Source organism: Sminthopsis crassicaudata, chromosome 5, assembly GCF_048593235.1.
Source record: "Sminthopsis crassicaudata isolate SCR6 chromosome 5, ASM4859323v1, whole genome shotgun sequence".
NCBI lineage: Eukaryota > Metazoa > Chordata > Mammalia > Dasyuromorphia > Dasyuridae > Sminthopsis > Sminthopsis crassicaudata.
Window position 1 is genome coordinate 220,647,586 of NC_133621.1, and position 25,457 is coordinate 220,673,042.

At 32.6% G+C, this 25,457-nt stretch overlaps 1 protein-coding gene across 1 annotated transcript; it reads left to right on the plus strand.

Annotated features, from left to right (window-relative positions):
• Positions 1 to 5,054: 5,054 nt before the first annotated feature.
• Positions 5,055 to 5,993, plus strand: LOC141542783 (olfactory receptor 6C2-like). The gene has a single exon (XM_074267368.1). The coding sequence runs from the start codon at positions 5,055 to 5,057 to the stop codon at positions 5,991 to 5,993; it is 939 nt and encodes a 312-aa protein (XP_074123469.1).
• The last annotated feature ends 19,464 nt before the right edge of the window (positions 5,994 to 25,457 follow it).

Here is a 25,457-nt window from a genome sequence, read left to right on the forward strand (position 1 = left end):
ACTATGGTTACAAATACCAGTGTGATGTAAGTCTGGTCATAAAAGTAAAAGTAAGTATAAAAAGTTTGTGATACCAGCACTTGTTCCTTTTTGAAACTATGGGAATGGAAAGGGTATGGCTATTTCTCCTCTATAAGGATAAAATCTGTTTAAGATAATTCAACAAGTTGTATGTTTTTTAAATTTTTAGAATGAAATCCAGCAACCATTCCTGAGAGATTATTATTTTTCTGCATTATATGACTGCTCTTAATTTAGCCTTTCAATGAGAGTAGAATCACTGGACTAGCTTTTTATGTAGGGGATTGTCTATGTGATTAAGACCTTCCCAAAGCTTTCTCCATTATTTGTTTGAAGCACATGACTCAAAATTCCAATTATTTCCTCTAAATGACCGTGCTCTTTCATTTAAGGAAGGCAATTTTGGGAGAGCTGACACATTAGGTGGCACTGATTAAATGATGGGAATGTGAATAGTTAAGATATCCCTTCCATCTAATGTTTGATGAGGACCAGAGATCTGAAATAAAAGGCATTTTGTTGGGGTAAGAAAGAATGGTAATATTACTATAAATAAGGAAGAAAGAATTCTAGATTTAGTATGAGATGCCAAGAGACTTACAAAAATAAATTAACTTCACATTTCTATAGAAAAGAGAATTGTATGGGATGACACAATGGGCATTGGGCTTGAAAGGATTGAGATTATACAAACAACAGGAAGAGAGACTCAGAGACAACTTTTGAGGAGAAATGAAATATGCAATAATCATATATCTAACCAATTAAAATCACTCATTGCTACCTCCCTGTAATGGCATCTACAACACCTGAATGATGCATTATGTGAAATGTGCATATATAATCTTGACTGAAACATAGAATCCCCATTTCTGAAGACTTGAGAGAAGTTCCCTTTAAGGAACTTTGTAGGAGTATTTTATAACAACCAAAAAAAAAAAACTCCACTTCCACAACTAATTAGGTTATTTTGAGGAAGCCTATTCCATTTTTAACATGGAAAAAAATTGGATATATATAGGAAACATATAGCTACTGGATCATATTAATTAGTGATGAGATACAACTGTGAATAGGTCTTGCTGCAAACAGAAATTGATTCCTTGTCATATAACCTTAATTAGATGATAGATGTCTCCTCTGTCTTCACAGATTATTCATGTTAGGATACATCTATCAAGATGGCTTCATCAGCAAAAGGAGATGCTTGCTTATTTTTTATTTCCAATAACCCTGTAATAGAGTAACCCTGTTACTCTCTAAAGTGAGGTTAGAGACAAAATGTACACTCATCAGAATAAGACTCCTGCAGGAACCTTTTCACTGCAAATAGGCTGCCACCTCTAAGTAGGAAAAGAGAAATTTCTGGATTTTGCTACTCCCCTATTAGACTGTGTGAGATTTTGAGAGCAGACTTTTATGTTTCACAACTAACATAGTATTATGAGCCTGTCATATAATAGGAACTTAAAAATGATTACTGGCTGAGTGACTCTTCTTGCTCTCTAGATCTTAAAGCACAATTTTATATGTTTTTATGTCTTTTCTGATGTCTGAATATGACATCATTTTTTCTAGAAATTGTTATATATACTGTTTCTTTTTTTAAGATATAGAGAAAGGGACAGCAGATAAAATATTGACATTAGGTGATATTCTCTTAGTGCAGAAGGCCCATCTTCTTCAGAGGTAAATAGTACTCTTCATGGTGTAAGTATAAAAGCATTGCCTTCATATCCATGCAGCCCATCCAACTTTCAAATAACAATTATTCTATCTTTTAAATATAAACTATGCTTCAAAAAGGTCCATTACTATTTACAAGTTATTATGAATTAAATTGTGAAATCTTCTACAACCTATTCAGTTCATTGTAGAAGTTTTATATAAGTAGAAATATGAAATGAAGCGCATAGTATCAGAATATAATGAGTTTCTGGATAGTTATTGGAAAATGCTAAAAGCAAGCTTGGAGGATGGAGAGAAGCCATCTAAAAGCAATCTAGGAAAGTTTCACAGACAACTTTCACCTACTTTTGGATTTTTCTTTGACTTGGTCTTATCCAATGACATTCAACAGGTCAAATTTTTGTGCCTGTTCTCTGTTATGTTTCATAGAGAAAAATGTGAAAGATACTCAGAAAGAGTTAAAGAATATGACTAATGAGTCAAGGTAATGGGGAAGGATATAGAAAAGGTGGTACACAATTAAAATAATATGGAAAAGAGAAGAGAGAAGAAAATGGAATGTTAGGAGGGGTTATATTTTTGGGAGAAGGTGAAGAAGTCTCATGTTTCTATAAGATGTGAGTGATTTTCTCCCAATATCAATAAAAGTTTGAGTGAGAGTGACAGACAATTTAGTGGTTCTGGAGGTGTTTTAAGTCTAGTTGGGAGTTTAGCATTATGACATAGGGTGCCTTCATCTATGGTGGGTTCAGGAAACAGGGGAGCTCCCTGGCCTTTTCTCTGAGCAGTAGGTTTCCTGTTTTTATAATTGTCCTTAAGCATCTCTGTAGTTCATTGATAACATGCTGCACTGAACCTCTCTTCCCTCCAATGAATACTTAAATGTGTTCTATTGTCATGGCCTCCTTGTTCTTAGTTCCATTTCAACCCTTGATTTTCCAGACAATTGATTCTCTGACTTCCCCTTTCCTTCACAATAGCACCATCTCCCTCCATTCAATTTGGGTACAACCCGATAAAGTTCTGCCTCCCATTGAGAATCTTGGTGGGTATATTCTGATGGTGTTTGACTGGAATGCAGTGTCTTGCTGCAGTAGTTGTGAGATAGTTCAGAATGAGTGTGCTCTGTGAAAGTTATCAGTCTAGGTATTTTATAGAGTATTAGTTAGGATGAAATTATTTCTGAGTCAAGTAGAGGTAATTTCTAGTGTGATTCCTGTTGGATTTCATCTTCTTTGGCTGCATTTCCTTAACACAAGCATCCTTTAACCTTAAACCTTTTGTCAGTCTGATGAAGCCTATTGTACTTTTTTTTTAAAGAATAATATGTTAAATGTACAAAATAAAACTCTGGTTTGCAATCAAAAACAATTATACCAAAATAAAATTATAATTTCCCCCCATTCAAATATATAAGCCTTATAAAATCGGTACCCAAAACCTTTAAACATATAACTCCAAGTTAAGATTGTAAAGGATTTTGGAATATAGAAAGAGTGGTAGCCAGGGCTAGTGAACATGAAATGTCAACATTTCCTTAGCTGTGATATATGAAAAGCTGAGTTCTAAGTTCTGGGAAATCCAGAAGTGGAATGAATTTACATAGAGGGGAACTATTGGTACTGATAATTATGTAAGCATCTCATCTCTATTATAGAGTCATGCTTAGTTCTCTATAAGCATGAGTGTAATAAAGAAGAGATGTTTGATATGATGTGCTACTGGAAAGAACTATATGAATTTTGAGAGAAGGTTAACAAATTTATGAAAATTCTTCAATTATCATTCAATATAGTACAAAGAGTGTGGGTTATATTCATAAATGACACTAAGAAGCCATTTTTCTAAAAGAATAGTAATCAAAAGAGATGAAAAATGTTCTCAATAAAAGAGTTGAAATTCATCAACAATTATTTTGGGAAAAATGGTATCCTCTCAAAATTAAATAAATGTAAATTAGAAGAATGTTGAAATCTTATCTCATAAATCTTTACCAATGTTTTAAAAAAGACAAATTAGCCAATACTGAAAGTTTATTTAAAAACTATTGCTGAAGATATAAATAGGTCCAAATAATCTGGAAAATATTAGGATCACTATGATAAAATAAACTTAACAATTTGAGGCCTTTGAGTCAAAAATAACATTTCTGAGCACATATCACAAAGAAATCAAAGACAGGAAGACAATAGACATATCAACTTAATGGCACTTTTGGTAGCCCTAATGGTCCTAACTATATTTATTTTTTCTTTTTTAGTAGCAAAAAAATGGACAAAAGTATATATTTAAATGATGAGGAATTACTGAACAAATTGTGGCTTGGAATACTATCATACCATAAGAAATTCAGGAAAGTATGGGAAGACTTATATTAACTAAAGCAGAGAGAAGTAAGTAGAATTAATAGGACAATGGTGACAATAATGTAACAAAAACAACCAAGAACAACCAAAGTCTAATGAATTATAATGGCCAATTTAAACCATGGAGAAAATATGAGGCATAAACATCCCTTTTGTCAGTATAGTGGTGGATGACTGCCAGTACAAAATGAAGTGTCACTTTGTTATTTTTTGTTCATGTGGGGAATTTTTGTTTTGTTATGTCCTACTCTTTACAACTTCTTCTTTTTTTTTGACAAAGAAACCAGAATGGGTTATCATTTTTTTGTCCAGTTCATTTTGCAGATGAATTGAGGCAAATGGGGTTAAGTGACTTGGACAGGACTATATAGCTAGTAAGAGTCTCAGGATATATTTGAGGTCAGGAAAATGTATCTTTCTGACTCCAGACCTTGCATTCTATGCACTGCACCACACTCCCAGCTGCCTCTAAATATCAGATCTCATCACTATATTTGACTTTTTTCAATAATTTGTCTACCAAAGGGATTTATTGTAAAAAAATACATATAAGAAGGACTGATAAAAAGAATAAAAAAGCATTAAAACTTTTTTTAAAAATACAAATTTACATGGATATTTAATCCAAACAAATGGGATGTGGCAGAGACCTTTGAAAAACATGAAATCCATGTAGGTGACAAAAGACCTTATAAAAACTCTATAATAACCCAATATATATTATACAACTCAAAGTCACCAAGAAGAGCTCATTGCTGTATGTCTTCTCATCTAGTGGGGGGAAAAAAGATTCCAAGAATGATGGCTGAGTTTTTCTATTCAAATTATATTGTTAAATTATTTGTGAAGCTCCTTCTCAAAACTGTTCTCCCTCTCCTTTCTCTCTGTCTCTCTGTCTCCCTCTCTCTTCCCCTTTCTTTCTCTCTCTCTTTCTCTCTTTGTTTTACCTACAGATTCATCAAAAGACAGAGGTCAGGAATGAGGAACCATACACAAATAACATTATTCATACTATGGGGATTGACAGATGATCCATACCTGCAGGTTCTGCTTTTTATATTTCTATTTCTGACCTACATGCTGAGTGTAATTGGAAATCTGACCATCATCACCCTTACTTTAGTTCATCCCCACCTTAAAACTCCCATGTATTTTTTCCTCAGGAACTTTTCTTTCTTAGAATTGTCATTCACAACTGTCTGTATTCCCAGATTTCTGTACAACATGTCAACTGGGGATTATACTGTGACCTATAACGAATGTGCCACCCAATTATTTTTTGGTATCCTCCTTGGAGCCTCAGAATTTTTTCTACTAGCTGCTATGTCTTATGACCGGTATGTGGCCATCTGCAAACCCCTGCACTATACAACCATCATGAACAACCGAGTTTGTAACCAGCTCCTGGCAGGTTGTTGGTTTTCTGGATTGATGATTATCCTTCCACCACTTAGCCTGGGTCTTCAACTAGAATTCTGTGATTCCAACATTATTAACCATTTTGTCTGTGATGCATCACCACTGCTGGAGATCACGTGCTCTGATACAGAATTTATAGAAAGAATGGTTTTAGCCTTTGCCGTGTTGACACTCATCATTACCTTAATTTTAGTAATTTTGTCCTATGGTTATATTATCAATACTATTCTGAGATTCCCCTCTGCCCAGCAAAGAAAAAAAGCCTTTTCTACCTGTTCTTCCCACATGATTGTTGTCTCCATGACTTATGGCACATGCATCTTTATCTATATGAAACCTTCTGCAAAAGAAGGAGTGGCTTTGAACAAGGTGGTGTCAGTGCTTGCAACCTCTGTGGCCCCAGTGATGAATCCCTTCATTTATACCCTCAGAAACAAGCAAGTAATCCAAGCTTTTAGAGATTCATTCAAAAGGTGTGGATTGATTTCAAAATTATAAGAAGCGATTACAATCTGGATGCCAAATGAATAAAAAACTGTCTGTCTTGGTTTTCATAACACTTTCTCATATTAAAGATGTTCTATAGGTAAAAAATATCTATAGATTAATCATGTTAATCATATTAAAGTCATCTCAAAGTTCCTTTTTTCTTAGTTTATAGAAATCCCACTTATCAAGGCCTCTTTCCATTTTTCAGATCTGTTTGATTTTAGCCATTTTATTCACTAATATCATCCTAAAATATCCAACAAACATTCATTAGCCATTTGTTTTGTGCAAAGCCCTTGTTAAATTAATTTTCCAATCTTTTTAGAACTTGTCTTCTAAGTTTTGTCACAATCCATAAAAATCCTTACAGAAGAAAAAACAACCCCATTCTCAATCTTTTTCTCCTTCATTTTTCAATTTCTTTTTATTCTTTCAATTTCTTTTAAAATTGATAATATAGACTTTATTTCATCCCCCAGAACATGCAGAAGAGTTAAAAGTCCACAGAAAACCATGAACACATAAAGCACTTGAACTGTTCATTAGCTTTTTTCAGAAGGGCATTGAATCTACCATTCCTTTAGATTCTTAATATTCCATAGGATCCTACTCCATTTTTTCCAATACCATAGTGGGAAACTCTAGTTTGGATTCTTTTCTCCTTCCAACAAAGGAAAACAAAAACAAAAACAAACAAAAAAAAAAAAACTTCATGCTGCTGAGCATGCTATCTTCTTTCCATCACACATTCCTTCATTGTCAATGTATCTCAGTGTTTTTTCTAATTAAGCAAGATGCTGTTCAGAAACTATGTGTGTGATCCTCTCACTCAAAGAAATGGGATGAATCAGGAAATCACCTTATTTCTCAATTATGAAACTCTCACATTTGGGATTATCAACAAGGCATCCAGAACTTTTACAATTATGACCATGTTTCTTATGGTTCTCTTTTAGACCAAATGAGCACAGACCTCTGCCTTGCACATTGAGTTTTGCCCTTCTCTCTTAGTTGTTGCCACTACCTGGGCTTATCTCCTCTTGGTCTGTTAATAAACTCAAATGAATACTTATCTTTCCCCTCACATAACCATTTCTGATTCCTGTTGGGGAGAGATTGTGTGCCTATATATATCACTTACCCTTTCCAAAACCTGAGGTAACATTGGTAAGTTTTCTGAATAGGATGAGATAAAAATGTAATATAACAATAAAAACTGTGATTGAGCTCAGAGGATCTGGAATACTCATCTTCTCTCTTGATTATGGAGCCACTTTCAATTCAGAACTCTGAAACATATAGTAAGGTTAAATCCTGAAGTGACTCTGTCCTTTAAAAAGAGGGATCAGACTCTTTTTCTCAGATTTGTCATATATCTCTATCTCTATCTGAGTTGTCTAGTTCTTTATAATTCCAATCCAAAACTCTACAGACAATAATTTGCTTCCTGTCTAGGGTTTACAAAGCGTAGCAGTATATAATGTTATTGTAGTTGTTGTTGTTCCTCCATTTTCAAAGAGGATCAATGATACCATGGGATGATTTTTTGACTTATGAATGCATAGAATTTAAGTGAGATAAAGTTGCACAAATTTGTCAGCCTCATTCTGTCTTCCAAAGTCACTGAAATCCAGTGTCAAGATGAAAGTCAAGATAATTGGTGGTGACCTGAAATGTAGTGGATGATCTTGGTACCTGTTTCTGTTTATGGACATTGGAACAAATTCTTCTTATTTTTCCATTCCATGGGGGATGTCTTCTCATTCATAGGATAGACTCTCTCCTAATTCATCAGTACTTTTGAGGTTCATGGGTTGCCATAACACTGATTTAGTCCATCTACCCATATGATTTACTGATTTGGGACTACTGTGATTCTTATCCATGGTTTTCCTTAGATCCTCTAAAGAGGATCTCCCCAGTCCATCTCAGTTTGGCTGATGTAACACCCATTTATTGATGAAATCTAGGTAAGAATGGAGGCAAAGAATGCTCTCTTTTATCTAGTCAAAAAATCTAATCTCAGAGGGAAAGGCCCAAAAGGTTTCTAGATAAAATAATAACAATTGCTATTTAGATTCACTCTGAGTTAATCAAGTTCCAACCAACTGGGGTTTGGCATTGGTCCTACTATTGGCCACTCAATGAGATCCAAAGTAATTTGGGTTTAAGGCAGTGATCTTAAGAAGAAAATTTATCTTAAGAATAAAATTATATATATATATGGGGATATTTCAGAGATAAAAAATGTTTTTGGGCAAAACACCAATAGTTGGAAATATGATACCCAATTTGAACAGAAGGAATGTAAAGGAAGGAAGGAAGGAAGGAAGGAAGGAAGGAAGGAAGGAAGGAAGGAAGGAAGGAAGGAAGGAAGGAAGGAAGGGAAGGAGGGAGGGAGAAAGGAAGAAAGGAAGAAAGAAAGAAAGAAAGAAAGAAGGGAAGGAAGGAAGGAAGAAAAGAGAGGAAAGAACGAAAGAGAGGAAAGAACAAAAGAGAAGGAGGGAAGGAGGGAAGGAAGGAGGGAGGCAAGGAGGTGGGAAACAAGGAGGGAAGAAGAAAGGGAGGAAGAGATAAAGGGAGGGAGAGAGGAAGATAAAGGGAGGGAGAGAGGAAGGTAAAGAGAGAAAGAGAGAGGGAGGGAGAGAAGAAGGAAGGAAGGAAGGAAGGAAGGGAGATGTGACAGAAAGAAAAAGAGGGGGACATGGAGGGAGGAGCAGAGAGAGGAAAGGTTGAAAAATAAGAGAGGAAGGAAGGAAGAAAGAATAGAAGGGATTGAGGAAGGGAGAGAGATAGGGAGAGAGGAAAGGAACAATGGAGGGTGGAAGGAAGAAAGAAAGAAAGGAACAAAGGAACGAAGGAATGAAGGAATGAAGAAACGAAGGAATAAGGAAAGGACAGAAGTAAAGAGGAAAGGAGGCAGGGAGTGAGGGAGGGAGGAAAGAAAGTAAGAGGTGTGTTGTCCAATTGAACACTGCCATTTGAGATCCCAATGGGGCAGCTCTACTCACAGAAATTGTTGTTTATCCTTTTTTCTCAAAGAGGATCATGACATCAGGGAGATGATGCCATGACATGCAAGTGACTTGGATACATGTGAGATGGATTGGAGAAAGAAACCAGCTTTACTTTTTCCTCTAGAGCCATCTGGGTCCAGTAGTCAAATATAGATCAGGACAACTGGAGATAACCCTGGATGCATTGGGAGACCTTGTCCTTGTTAAGGCAATATGTTTTTTTTTTCATATCTCAATTTGACTGAGGCAATGTAAATTCAATGATTAAGGTTAGGTAAGAGTTGAGGCAAAGAAGGACTAATTTTTACTTATTCAATTATATCTATATTTATATCTAAATATATCTATCTATATCTATATATCTATATCTATATCTATATATCTCTATATAGTTGTACTTAATATGCTTGTTTGTCCTTTGTTTCTGTGAAGTGTAGAACATCATCATACTTAGGTCCAAATTTTTCCATATTTTTCTAACTTCAGCAATTCATCATTTCCTACACTCTAGCAATACTCCAACCTTATATTGTTTAATAATTTTAAATAGCTTAGAGCAATATTGATTAATATGGATAGAATATAAATTGTTTTCCTATTTTTCTTTTTTGATTAAACCTTTTAGCTTTAACTTTTTCTGAGATCATGATTATTATCCCTGCTTTTTTGCACAATAAATTCTACTCTTGATTTTTATGTTATGTTTGTATCTCTTATTTCTTATCTTTTCCAATTCTTTGGCTTTACTGCTATCTACTACTTTGTCCCATTGTTTCCCCTTTCTCATTTTTTTTCTAAGTTTAGAAGATGTTTGTAACTTTCCAAATATTTACATATTATTCTCATTTTATCCCATTCCCATTAATCTACATACCATTTTATAATCCCTCCATCCTATTCCCTCACCCTCTCATTTCATTATAAATTTAAAGACTTATATTCCCTTCCAAATGCATGTTATTCTCTCTTTAAGTCAAATCTTATGTGAATAGAGTTCCTGCCTAAAAATCTCTCTCTTATTTCTCCCTATTCCCTATTCCTTTACCCCTTACTTCTTTCTGTATTTAGAAGACTTTTAACTTTGAAGACATGTAGGTATTGTTCCCTCTTTAAAACTATCAGGTCTTCTCCCCCATCTAATTTCTCTATGTCAGTTCTTCCTCTCATACAACATTTATTTAAGATGGTTAGTCTTTTTTAACCTTTTCCCACATGGTTTTGCTTTTTTTAGAATCACACCACACTCAGTTCTACCCCAATTTTCTTCTAAACTATTCAATCACTAATGATAATCTTAGACATATGGTTTTCATTTCCTTTGTTTTTTGGTCAGGATTATGCTTAACTTTGCTGTGTATGATATTTTCAGCTAAAACCCTAATTCATTTGTTCTCTGATCTGTAGTGTTCCAAGACCAATGGCCTTTTAATATAGCCACTGTTAGAACTTGTGTGATTCTAATTATGAATCTATGATATTTAATTTTTTTCTTGTTGTTCATGATATTTTGTCCTTTTGTAATTTGACTATGATGTTTCTCTAAGTTTTACTCATAGGATTTCTTTCAGGTGATTATTGGTGGATTTTTTTTCTGCCTTCCCTTCTTGTCCTAAAATTTCATATCTATTGTCTTCAATTATTTTTTGCATGATTATATCAATATTTTTTATCATAACTGTAAGATCCATTTATTCTTGTTTTCTTTTCTTGATCAGTTTTTCAGATCAGTTATTTTTATTATGAGATGTTGCATATTGTCTTTTATTTTTTTCATTCTTCATATTTTGAGCACTTATAATTTTACATGTTTCCCCTTGTTCAATTCTACTTTTTAAGGAGTAATTTTTTTTCCTAAAGATTCTGTATCTTTTTTCCCAGTTGGTTGACTTTCTTTTCATTATCTTCTTCTTTTTATTTTTTATTTTGTTGTTATATTTAGTTTTAATTTTCCTTCCATCTCTCTCATTTGATTATGTAAAATATTTAATACACATTGATTTATGAATCATGTTGAAAGGGAAAAATCAGGACAGAATAAACAACTCATAGCATGTATTAATTTATATACATTTTCCAACAGTTCTTTTTCTTGATGCAGATGGCATTTTCTGACCAAAGCCTATTGAATTGAAATTGCCTTGGATCACTGAACCACTGAGAAGAGCCAAGTCTTGCTAAATAATGTTTGCTATTGGTTTTAGATAGATAGTTAATTATTTTAAGGAAAGCTCCTTTTCCCCCTATGTTCTCTAGTGTTTTGAATAGGAATGAGTGTTGTATTTTTTCAAATGCTTTTCCTGTAATTATTGAGACAATCTTATAATTTCTGCTGCCTTTGTTATTGACATGGTTGAATATGGTAATAGTTTTCTTGATATTGAAACAGCCCTGCATTCCTGGTATAAATCCCAGTTGGTCATAGTGTATTATCCTGCTGATAATTTGCTCTAATTTCTTTGCTAATATTTTATTTAAACTTTTTGCATCAATATTCATTAGGGAGATTTGTGCATAATTTCTTTTCTTTGTTTTGGCTCTTCCTGGTTTAATAATCAGTATCATATTTCTGTTATACAAGGGATTTGACAGGACCTATTATTTACCTAATTTTATCAAATACATAGTATTGGAATTAATTGTTCTTCAAACATTTGATAGAATTCACTTGTAAATCCATATAGCTATGAATCATTTTTCTAAGAGACTTCATTAAAGGCCTTTTAATTTTTTTTCTAAAATAGGACTATTTAAGTAATGTATTTCCTCTTCTGTTAATCTGAGCAATTTATATTTTTGTAAATAGTCATCTATTTTTGTAAGATTTTCAGGTTTTCTGCCCTGAAGTTGGGAACAATAGAGATCCCAATTATTGCTTTAATTTCTTTTTCATTGGTGTTAAGTTCTCCCTTTTCATTTTTCATGTTGTTGATTTGTTTTTTTCCTTTCTTTTTTCTAATCAAATTAACCAAAGTTTTAACCAAAGTTTTCTCTATTTTGTTGTTTTCTTCATAAAAGCAACTCTTATTTTTATTAATTAGTTTAATAGCTTTTTAGTTTCAATTTTGCTAATATCTCCTTTGAATTTCAGAATTTTTAATTTGGTATTTAATTGGATATTTTTAATTTGTTCTTTTTTTAGCCTTTTTAGTTACATGCCTAATTTATTGATCTTCTCTTTCTGTATTTTATTCATGTAGCTATTTAGAAATAAAAATTTTTCTCTAAGAACCAATTTGGTTGCATCCCATAAATTTTGGTATCTTGTCTCATTATTAGCAATATTTTGTATGAAATTATGGATTTTTTCTGTGATTTCTTGTTTGACCCATTCATTCTTTAGAATTAGAACATTTAATTTCCAATTGACTTTTAGTATAACTTTCCTTGGTCCTTTATTGAAAATAATTGTTATTGCATAAAGATCTACAAGACATTTACAATGTTTGCCTTTCTGCATTTGATTGTGAGGTTTTCCTGCCCCAATCTATGGTCAATTTTTGGGTACTTACCCTGTACTGCTAAGAAAAAAAAAAGGCATATTCCTTTCTGTCCCTATTCAATTTTCTCTAGAAATCTATTATAACTAGATTTTCTAGAATTCTATTAACCTCCCCAGTTTCTTTCTTGTTTATTTTGTGGTTATTTTTTTTCTGATTCTGAGAGGGTAAGGTTGAGGTTCCCTACTAATGTAGTTTTGTTGTCTATTTCTTCTTGTAACTGGCTTAATAGCTTTTCTAGAAATTTGGCTTCTAGAAATTAGTGCATATAGATTTAGTATTGTTGCTACTTCATTATTTACAGAACCCTAAACAAAATAGATTTTTCTTCCAAATTTCTATTATTTAGGCCTATTTTGTTTTATTTTTTCTTCATCTGACATCAGAGTTTTTACCCTGCCTTTTTACTTCAGCTCTTCAGCTAAAGTATAATAGTTTGTGCTCCAGTCTTTTACATTTATTCTGTATGTCTCTTTGTGACAAATGTGTTTGTTGTAAAGAACAAATTGTAAGATTCTGATTTTTACTTCATTCTGCCATTGACTTCTATTTTATGGGAGAGTTCATCTCATTCACATGCAGTTATGATGATCAGTTTTGTATTTCCCTCTGCCCTATTTTCTCTCCTGAATATAATTTTGTTCTCTTAGTATCTGTATTTAGTAGTATTTTGGTTTTTTAACTTACTCTACCCACCACTTTATGTTCTATCACCCTTCTCTTATTTTTTTTTCTTTGTTTCTGTTTGTCTTCTATACAGCCCCTCCATTTCCATTTCTCCTAATTCTTTATACGGTTAGATATATTTCTACACCCAACTGAATGATTAAGTAATTTTCTCTTTGAACCAAAACTGTTGAGATTAAGTTTCACATAATGTTTATCCCTTTCCCAATTTCCCTCTATTTTAATAGGTCTTTTGTGCCTCTTCATGTGATCTATTTTGTCCCATTATAGCTCCCCTTTATTCTTTTCCCACATCTTAATGACTTTTTCTTTTGTACTTCCAATCAGAGTCCATGTACAACCACACCTTGATCCATGTGATGCCCCCCTCCATCTGCTCCAATAACATATACAGTTCTTAAGAATTATAGGTATCATTTTTCCATTTAAGATGTAAATTATTTAACCTTGAAATTTATATATATATAATATATATACATGTATATATATATATGTGTATGTATATATATATATATATACACATGTATATATATATATGTGTATGTGTATATATATATATATATATATATATATATATATATATATATATATATATATCCTCTGTTTATATTTCTATCCTTATCTTGAGTCCTGTGTTTGAAGATTAAAAGTTCTGTTTCTGTTTTTTTTTTAATAGAAAGATTGAAGGTCCCTTCATTGAAGATCCATCACCTCCCCTGAAAGATGATGTTCATTTTCACTCAGTAGTTAATTCTTAGTTAAAAATTAATTAGTTCAAAGAGTGGAAAGGGACCTGTATGTGCCAAAATGTTTGTGGCAGCTCTTTTTGTGGTAGCTAGAAACTGGAAGTTGAATGGATGTCCATCAATTGGAGAATGATTGGGTAAATTGTGGTATATGAAGCTTATGGAATATTATTGCTCTGTAAGAAATGACCAGCAGGAGGAATACAGAGAGGCTTGGAGAGACTTACATCAACTGATGCTGAGTGAAATGAGCAGAACCAGAAGATCACTATACACTTCAACAACAATACTGTATGAGGATGTATTCTGATGGAAGTGGAAATCTTCAACATAAAGAAGATCCAACTCACTTCCAGTTAATCAATGATGGACAGAAATAACTATACCCAGAGAAGGAACACTGGGAAGCGAATATAAATTGTTAGCACTACTGTCTATCTACCCAGGTTACTTATACCTTCGGAAGCTAATAATTAATGTGCAACAAGAAAATGGTATTTACACACATATATTGTATCTAGGTTATATTGTAACACATGTAAAATATGTGGAATTACCTGCCATGGGGGGAGGGAGTGGAGGGAGGGAGGGGATAATTTGGAAAAATGAATAAAAAAAATAAAATAAAATAATAGAAAAAAAATTAATTAGTTCCCAGATCCTTTGCCTTTCTGTATATGCTATTTCAGTCTTGCTGAATCTTTACTGTAAACCCTGGCAGATCCTGGATCCTGAGTTTTTGTCCTTGATATTTGAATTGCTTTGGTTTGGCAGCTTGTAGTCTTTTTTGCCTTGAGATTGTAGTTCTGGTATTTTGCAAAAGGTGTTCTTTGGTGTTTTCCTTGTGAGATATGTTTCCAAAAGCAATCAATGTATTCTGTCCATAACTATTTCCCCATCTCTTTCTAGAATATTGGGACAGTTTTCTTTATTGATCTCTTGAAGAATGCTATCTAGGTTCTTATTATAGTCATGGAATTCAGGTATGCCAAAAATTTTTTAAAATTGTCTTTCATGGGTTTACTCTTCAGGTTAGCTATTCTTCCAATGAGATACTTTACATTTTCTTATATTTCTTTTATTCTTTCTAGTTTGTTTGAGTGATTCTTGTGGTCTCAGAGTTATGAGCATCCATTTTTCCTACTCTAGTTTTTTTTTTTAAAAGCTTTTTAACCCCACCCACTTCCCTAGATGGCAAGCAATTCAATATTGTTAAACATTTTTAAATACATGTTAAAATCCAATATATGTAAACATATTCATACAATTCTCTTACTGCACAAGAAATATCAGATCAAAAAAAAAAAAAAGAAAAGAAATCAGTATGAAAATAAAATGCAAGCAAACAACAAAAAAAGTGAGAATGTTATGTTTTGATCCACACTCAACTTCTCATGGTCCTCTTCATCACAAGATCATTGGAACTGGAATTAATCATCTCATTGTTGAAAAGAGTCATATTCATCAAAATTGACCATTCGTATAACATTGATGTTGCTGTATACAATGATCTTGTATACAATGGTTCTGCTCATTAAACTTAGCATCAGTTCATGTAAGTCTCTCCAGGCCTATTTAAAATCATCCTCCTGATCATCTTTTATAAAACAATAATATTCCATAACATTTATATACCATAACTTATTCAGCTATTCGTAACTGATAGGCATCCACTTATTTTCCAGTTTCTTGCCACTACAAAAAGGGCCGCCACAAATGGTTTTGCACATGTGGGTCACTTTCCCTCCTTTAAGATATCTTTGGGATATAGGCCCAAAGAAACACTGCTAGATCAAAGGGTATGCATGCACAATTTGATTACTTTTTGAGCATAGTTCCAAATTGCTCTCCAGAATGGCTAGATCTGTTCACAGTTCCACCAACAATGTATTAGTGTCCCAGTTTTCCCGCATCCCCTCCAATATTCATTCATCATTATCTTTTTCTGTCATTTTAGCCAATCTAACAGGTATGTAATGGTATCTCAGAGTTGTCTTAACGTGCATTTCTCTGATCACTAGTGATTTAGAGCACCTTCTCATATGATTAGAAATAGTTTCAATTTCTTCATCTGAAAATTGTTTATATTCTTTGACCATTTTTCAATTGGAGAATGGCTTGAATTTTTATAAATTTGAGTCAATTCTTTATGTATTTTAGAAATGAGGCTTTTATCATAACTCTTAAATGTAAAAATGATTTCCCAATTTATTACATCCCTTCTGATCTTGTCTGCATTAGTTTTGTTTGTATAAAAATCTTTTAAACTTAATATAATCAAAATTATCTACATAGTGTTCAGTTATGAATTCCAGTTCTTCTTTGGACACAAGTTCCTTCCTTCTCCACAGATCTGAGAAGCAAACTATTCTATGTTCTTCTAATTTGCTTATAACATCCCTCTTTATGTCTAAATCATGAAACCATTTTGACTTCATCTTGGTATGTGGTATTAGGTGTGGTTTAGCTTTAATTTCTTCCATCCTAGTTTCTAATTTTCCCAGCATTTTTTGTCATATAGTGAGTCTTTGGGTTTGTCAAACATTAGATTGCTATAGTTATTGTCTATTTTGTCTTGTAATCCTAAGCTATTCTATGTATCAGTTACTCTATTTCTTAGCCAGTACTAAATGGCTGCTTTGTAATATAGTTTTAGGTCGGGCACAGCTAGGCCACCTTCATTAGCATTTTTTCTTTAATTTCCTTGAAATTCTTGACCTTTTGTTCTTCCAGATGAATTTTGATATTATTTTTTTTAATCTGTAAAATAATTTCTTGTAAATTTGAAAGGAAAAGAGAGAAAGCTGCTTTAGTTTTTCCTGGGGCAGTTCTGCTGATTGACTTCTGGTATTGGGTGATCCTGCCTAGTTCCTATGTTCTTCTAGGGCTCAGTGGTTTACAATTTGCCTTTTGTAGCAAATCTGCCAAACCACTTGCTTGCAACTAGGACAGAGTAGCCTAAGAGGCTCACAGAATATTCCCAGGTGCAAGGAAGCTGCAATATTCTGTCTCCCCACCCCAGCTTCTTGTCCTGATCTCCCTGTGCAGCAGTCTGGGCTTAGCTTTGAAAGAAAGCTGTTCTGAAGTTCTTCCAAGGTATCTTCTTCTGGGAATATGTTGTACTCCAAATATTTATGTTTGTTTTTTTTTTGTTTGTTTTTTTTAATTCAAACCCAGTTTAGAAGCTTAATCTGTTATTGGTTTGAGAGAAGATCAGAGGAAGTCAAAGAAAATTATTTCTGCTCTCCATTACCTTGGTTCTGCTCTTCCCTACTCTAGTTTTTAATGTGTGATTTTTTTTCAGTTAGCTTTTGTGTCTCTTTTTCAATTTGATTAATTCTACTTTTGAAGGTGTTGCTTTCTTCAGTGAATTTTTTCTTGTATTTGGTCAATTGTATTTTTTAAGGAATTGTCTTTCCTTTCCAAGCTGTTTATTCTCTCTTTCATATATCTCATTTCTTTTTTTTTTTTTCTTCAACTTCTCTTCTTTACCTTTTAAAGTGTTTTATCAGCATTTTCATGAAGTCTCTTTGGGTTTGAGATCAATTTATATCACTTCTTGAGATTTCTTCTGTGGACATTTTGTTCTCGTCTGAATTAACATTTCAGTTTTCCCTGTCACCATAGTACCTTTCTATGGTCAAGATTCCTTTCTGTTTCTTGCTTATTTTCTTTCCTTTTCTTGCATTTTGTAGAGGTTAGCTTTATCTGATCATTCCAGGAAACAGGCTGGTTCTGATAATTTGCCTTCAGAACTGGTACTGAAGGCTACCCCACTCATCTGCTCCTCTACTGAACAAGTCTCAATTACTGATCTGCCATGATTAAGACCTTCTCACTGGCTTTCCCAGGCTCTGTCTGAGTTTGGATGAACAGTCTTTTCACCTCGGTGATACTGACCTATCTTGAAGTCCTTCCAGTCTATCCTTCCAGTCTTTCCTTCCAGTCTAGCTTGAGCTGAAGAGTGTTTTCATTACATCAGACTCTGTTCAGAGGCTTATTTTCACATGGTTTTAGAGGGAAACTGGGAGACCTTGAGCACCTTCCTGGCTTTACTCTGCCATCTAGACTGATTTCTATAACTTTCTAAAATGTTATCATTATTAGAACAGTTAGAATACAGCTACATAGACAGAGGCCATGAATATGATGCAATAATGTTGGGATGATCTCAAAGGAAAAAAAAAGTTGACAAAGAGGGATTCCCTGAAAAGAGGGGGAAGAAATAAATGAAAGAGTAAAAATTTTGTCATTTAGAAGAAGCATTCAATGGAGATTTTTCATAATAGAATGGTAAATGGAGTGATGTAGGATAATGCTTGAATCTCACTCTCATTACAATTGGTACAAAGAAGAAAGAATATTTATTCATATTCAATTGGATACAAAAAAATATCTAACAGAGAAATAGTAGAAGAAGGAAATCAGAGAAGTGGGGTAGCTAAGAAAAAAGAATATGGATTCAGTAAAACAGTAGTCAGATGCAAAAAAGACTTTTGGGGAGAGACATGATAAAATAGAATGGAAGAAAATGCACAATTAGGAATCATAATTATGAATGAGAATGGGGTGACATCATTCATAAAATAATAGCAGCATGAAGAATACAGAAGCCAGAATCTAATAATTTGTTGTTTACAAGAGACACACTTGAAACAGAAAAACACCCACAGAGTGACAGTATAGGGCTAGATCAGAATCCATTATATTATGCTTCATTTATAACTTAAGCAAAAAGTCAGGGTCTCAATCATTACATTAGACAAAGCAAAAAATACATCTAATATAAAAAGATAATTCAAACAATTACTTTTGCTAAATGGTACCAGAAAGTATGAAGTAATATTTAAAAGTACAGGAATTTTTTTCTGATAAATATCTAAGGAAATGAGTCATATATATATATATTTAAATATATATATATATATATATATATATATATATATATATATATATATTTTAAACAGCCAATAGTGAAATGGTCAAAGAATAATAGCAAGCTGCTTTCACATTAAGAAATTAAAACTATCTATGTCATATAAAAATACTCTAAATCACTATTGATCAGAAAAATCCAAATAAAAACAATGATGAGATACCAACTTGCAACTATCAGAAATATAAATGCTAAAGGAAATGAGGGAAAATAAGCATACCAAAAAAACTGTCATTGGTATTGTAAACTTTTCTAGTCTGGAGAATAATTTGGAGCTATTATATTTCCAAAGGGCTATAACAGTGTGCATGTCTTTGGACACATCAATACCTCTTCTAGATAAGTAGCCCAAAAAATCAGAAAAAAAAGGAAGAGAGACTTATAAGTACAAAAATGCTTCTAGCAGCTTTTTTAGAATCAAAGATTGGAAATTGAGGGAATTTCAATCAATTGTATAATGGCTGAACAAATTGTGATGCATGGATTGTAAATACTTCTGTATATGAGTGGGATGGTACCTTAAGAAATGATGAGGGGTAGTTTCAGAAAATGTGTGATAAAACATATTTTAACTGATGCAAATTAATGAAAAGAACCAGATCATTATAAACCACAACAAAAACATTGTAATTTTGATAATCTGTTTATTCTGATCAATACAGTGAGTTAAACAGTTCTAAATGATGTGAGTTGGAAAAAAATGCTATTAGAGATTAACTATATACATATATATATATATATATATATATATATATATATATATATAATTGATAATTTTATGCAATGAAAAAAAGTGCTATCCACCTCTAGAGACTGAGCTGATAAACTCTGAAATTGGAGTATAATTTTCTCAGTTTTGGGGATTTGATTTTTTGATATGGCTAATGTGGGAAAATGTTCTTCATAATTTCATGTGTATATATTTTTCAGGTATATATATATATATATATATATATATATATATATATATATATATATATATATATATATATAATTTTACTTGCCTTCTCAGTGGTTGAAGAGAGCAGGAGAAATAAATACTACTATTTTTTTTAATTATAGTTTTTATTTACCAGATATATGCATGGGTAATTTTACAGCATTGACAATTGCCAAACCTTTTGTTCCACTTTTTCTCCTCCTTTCCCCCACTCCCTCCCCCAGATAACATGTTAAATATGTTAAAGTATAAATTAAATACAATATATGTATACATGTCCAAACAGTTATTTTGCTGTACAAAAAGAATTGGACTTTGAAACAGTGTACAATTAGCCTATGAAGGAAATCAAAAATGCAGGTGGACAAAAATAGAGGGATTGGGAATTCTATGTAGTGGTTCAAAGTCATCTCCCAGAGTTCTTTCACTGGGTGTAGCTGGTTCAATTAATTACTGCTCTATTGGAACTGATTTGGTTCATTTCATTGTTGAAGATGGCCACGTCCATCAGAATTGATCATTATATAGAATTATTGTTGAAAAATATAATGATATCTTGGTCCTGCTAATTTCACTCAGCATCAATTCATGTAAGTCTCTTCAGGCCTTTCTGAAATCATCCTGTTGGTCATTTCTTACAGAACAGTAATATTCCATAAAATTCATATACCACAATTTATTCAACCATTCTCCAACTGATGGGTATCTACTAAGTTTCCAGTTTCTGGCCACTACAAAGAGGGCTGCCACAAACATTCTTGCACATACAGGTCTCAAGAAAGATAATTTTAAACTAAAAACTTAAAAAAGAAAACAATGTTACAAATAAATATCAAAATAAAAAAGGAATGTAGAAAAATATCATTAAAAATAAAAATTGGAAGATAAGTGAAAAAATAAAATGTTGGTAGGCTTGTTTAATTAAGACTAAGAACAAAGGGTTCAAAGAAAAGCTCAAGCCAAAAAGTAAATAAAAAATAAATATTTCAGTATAAAGAATTTTGAATAGGAAAGCTAAATAGGAAGGACATGAAACTGAGAAAATACTTATCAAAGCAAGATAATCATAGCAACAACATCCTGACTTAGAAGAGGCAGAGAAACATTAGTTTAGAAGAATAAGAGGAAATCACAAGATGACCCTAATAAATTAATGTATTAATGGATTAGACAAACTAATAAAAATAAAAATAGAGGGAAATAATGGAGAAAAAATTGAAATTAAAAAAAATTAAAAACAAGGTTTTCTTGATCTTTTCAAGATGTCATTTTCTTGTATTTCTTCTTGTCCCTTTCCACATAGCAAATAGATTATTTTGAAGACAGAAAAAGCCAAAGAAGAGCAAAACATCAGCACAACTGATAAATACTTCTTAAATGTCTGAAAAAAATATATAATGTGTAATACTTTAGATACCATAAAACTTTGTTAAATCCATTATTTGAATATTTGCCCCAATCTTCATTGATCAGATAGGATTTTCTATGAGACATAAATAGGGATAATTTTATATGCTTTTTATTTGGCTTTATGGCTCTAATTTTTTTCTTTTCTTTTAATGGATGGTCCAGGGAAAGAAGGTCATTTTTTAAAAACTCACTTTAGATCATAAGTGCCAGGCAAATTCCTTTTTTTTTTTTTTTTTTTTTTTTTTTTTCACAATTTTTTTTTAAAAAGGGGAAAGGAAATGGTAGGAAAGATGAAAAAAATACAAGAACAAAGATAGATGGAATTACACAAAAATTTGTTGAATAAAATACTGCCTAGCAGACTACAACAATATATTCAAAAGATTATTCATAATGGCCAAGATAGATTGATTCCAGGAATATTGTTTGGTTTACCATATGAAGAATATGCAAAGAATACATTATGTTAATAATTTATACATATAAAATTAAATCACATGATTGGGATAGATGATGAAGATCTTTGACCAAATTCAAAAATGTGTTACTATTAAACACATTAGGAATAAGTGGTCCTTTTCTTAAGTTATTAAACATTACTAATTTAAAACAAAAATCATACATCGAATGTAATGGAGAAAAGTTAGAGGGTTCTTCAATATGACTAATGACAAAGTAAACATATCTATTGTCATTAATACAAATTTTAATATGTTGGTTTTGATAGTATTGAGACTTTTTTTACATTGGTATAATGAGAACTAGGAAAAACAATGAGTAATCCTCCAATTACTCTATACATTGAAAATTTTGCTTAATGTGTATTTTATAATTATATTTTGATGTGACTTGAGTGCTGCAATATCTGGGGAAAAATTATTGATGAAAAAGATGTTTGATATTTTATTGGCATAATTCTGAGTGCCTAACAGAGTGCTCTGTATTTACATGTAACCTGAACTAAGACTGAAAACTAATTGTGCAGAATTCACTATCTTATCAACTTGGGCATTTAGGAAATTTGTGAAAAAACAATATAAAAAAAAAACTCTTTATAGGTTTGGTGCCACAATTGGATAGAAAAATGCATGAAGAAAAAATACAGCTTATAAGGATAAGGAAAACTCAGGATGTCATAGAAAAATAGAGTAATTGATAACACTTGATCTGCTTTCAATCTGACATGTCCTAAGGAAATCTTATCAGCTCCTCCTGGGAGTTCAGAAGCATAATCCCTTAAATAATGCAAGAACTATTCAGAAAATGTCAAACTCTTGCTCCAGCAGCCAATTTCAGCTGATAATATCATTGTATTTACCAGTCTCTGTGGACATTGGTTCCACAAGTATGTGATAAAAATCTTTTGCCAAAGTTAATCATATGGAAGATTCATTAGTCATTGTTTAGTTTGGGGCTCCAGGGGCCCTTTTATTTGTGCCCTAATTTGATCCCCATGGATCCAAGTAAATTCACAGATAAAACAAATATCTCTTGTTGTTAGCATGCAGTTTGGAGACAATATTGCCTCCTTACTCAGGCATACCTTCTATTATACATACAAGACCACGATTTTGAAGATCTTTGTCTTTTTAATGGTTCTGCCTTTCCTTCAGTTATATCAAATGCTCTTAAATATTTTCTATCTTGAGAAAAGTCTCTGATTCAATGTCAGTTTAAAGTTAGTTGCTAAAGGGAGAAAGAGTTAGGACAGGAATCTGGGATATTTTACAAGGTGTAAGTACAAAAGTATTTATTTCCAGTTCAGCCTGAGAATATAAGCTTGTCTGGAAGCCCACTAAAATATTTCTGCTCATCACTGAGTCATATCTAATAAAAAGCAAACAAGCAAATCAAACATTTTTTAGGTCCTTATTATATGCCAGGAACTTTATTAAGCACTGGAGATCTAAATAAAGGGAAAAACTCATCTCTTGTCCTCCAGGATCTCACATTCTAATGCCCATCAAGCATATTTAGAGTCAAACTGCCCAGAAAAATGGAAGCATTTCCAGAAATGTAAGCATTGAAAGAGTCCCTTTTCTCTTATGTCGCTATGGGAATGAAATGCATATTTCTGATGGATTGTGTGCTTTGAGAATAGACTCCCTTTAAAAAATACCATTCATATGAGTATTCACAAAATTAACTCACAGATTGTACAAGAAAAGATTTGGTGAGGTGAATATTGGGACGTTGCAAGATCAATATCAATCAGCAGAATGGTGTGAAAGCCAAAATGTACTTGCTATTTTGTCTTTCACACTATTCTGCTGATTATATACATTGTGCTTTGCTCTGGTCAGACCTATCTGGATGACTAAGTTCAGTAGGTAACTCTGTTAAAGAAAGATATTGGCAATCTGGATGGACTTGGAAACTTAGATGGAGATGGGTATTGAATCCATGTCCTAGGGGATATTGAAAGAACCAAGAAGACTTATGCTTGTGAAGAGAATACTCAGAAGAAAAAAAAAAAGATGAGACACGGAGTAAAACAGTACATGAAAATCTGTTATCTCAAAGACCCCAGAAACCAGAATAATCAGAAATAAGAGGGAGTATCAGAGACAAATTTAGGCTTGATATCAGAGGGGAGACGAAACAACCAAATATATCCCATAATTAGACTTGTCTCAAAATAAAATTGGCTGTTTGGGGAATCAATGGATTCTTTTTTTAATGGAGATCTTCAAAAGAAAGTTGAATGACTGATCATTTGTTGTGTATGTAATGCTTGGGATTTTTTCATGTCATAATTTTAATTTTTGTTTGTTTTTGAGCTATTCAAAGATAGAGAAATTTTGAGCAAAAGGTGATGGAAGATGTGGTTTAAATATCTTTGTACATGTTCCATCATAAGAATGAAACTAGATGTGGTTTTTAACTAATGTGAAGGGAAATGATAAAACATATTATAGATAAATTAAGTCATATAAATACTCAGTATGAATTTGAATATGAAATGGATTTATATAAAAAATAATGTGCAGGCCTTTGGAAACAGAATAAATTATATCTCAGTGCTCATCACGTTTTTCAGAATGTTCATTCCTCCAACCTATTATTTATCAAAGTCAGTTAAATTAACATAGGCTTACTGAGATAAAAGGGAAAAAAAATCATGGGTGATTAGCTCTATTTAAACCACATTTCATACTCATTTTTCTACATTTCATTTCAAATTCAATCTATTTCATGTGCAAGTCTGTAAAAAATCAGAAACTAGGGATTCAGAACCATTCAGGGATAGTATTATTCATCCTATGGGGATTGACAGATGACTCTCAAATTCTGCTTTTTAACTTTCTGTTTCTTACCTATATATTGAGTGTTGCTGGGAATCTGACCATTCTCACCTTCATTTTGAGGGATCACCACCTGAAAACCCCCATGTGTTTTTCCTTACAAATTTTTCCTTCTTAGAAATTTCATTCACAAATGTTTGTATTCCCAGATATCTTTACAGCATGTTGACTGGAGATAATACAATGATCTATAATGTACATGCAGCTCAGTTATTTTTTTCACTTTCTTTGGGCCAATGAAAGTTTCTCTTTTGACTGCCATGTCCTACAAGTGCTATATGGCCATTTGTAAACCCCTGCATTACACAAAAATCATAAGCAGAAAAATCTGTTACCAGCTTCTCCTGATCTCTTGCATGGCTGCACTCATGCATATTCTTCTACCATTTAGTATCAATCTCCAGCTTGAATTTTGTAGTTTCAATGTCATTGACAATTTTGGCTATGATTCATCACTGATTCTGAAGATCTCATGCCCTGATACATAAAAAAGATAATTGTGATCCTAGATGTGTTATTACTCATGACCTTATGCCTATTTTGTCAAAACTATTTTGAAATTCCCTTTTGCCAAGCAAAAGAAAAAGGCTTCCTCCACTTGTTCTTTCCACATGATTTTAGTCTTTATGACTTATGGCAACTTCACCTTTGTCTATATCAAGCTACCTGGGAAGGAAGAATCGGTTTTGGACTAGGCAGTATTAGTGCTTGTGACCTCATTTGCTCCTACAGTGAATCAATTTATTTATTTTTTATTTTTTTGTCGCTTTTTATATGCATGGGTAATTTTTCAGCATTGACAATTGCAAAACCTTTTGTTCTTATTTTTCCCTCCTTCCCCCCATCCCCTCTCCCAGATGGCAGGTAGAACAATACATGTTAAATATATTAGAGTATATATTAAATACAGTATATGTATACATATCCATACAGTT

Bases quoted from the DNA above. Each gene is read 5' to 3' on its own strand.
- LOC141542783 (XM_074267368.1), top strand. From the start codon at position 5,055: ATGAGGAACCATACACAAATAACATTATTCATACTATGGGGATTGACA.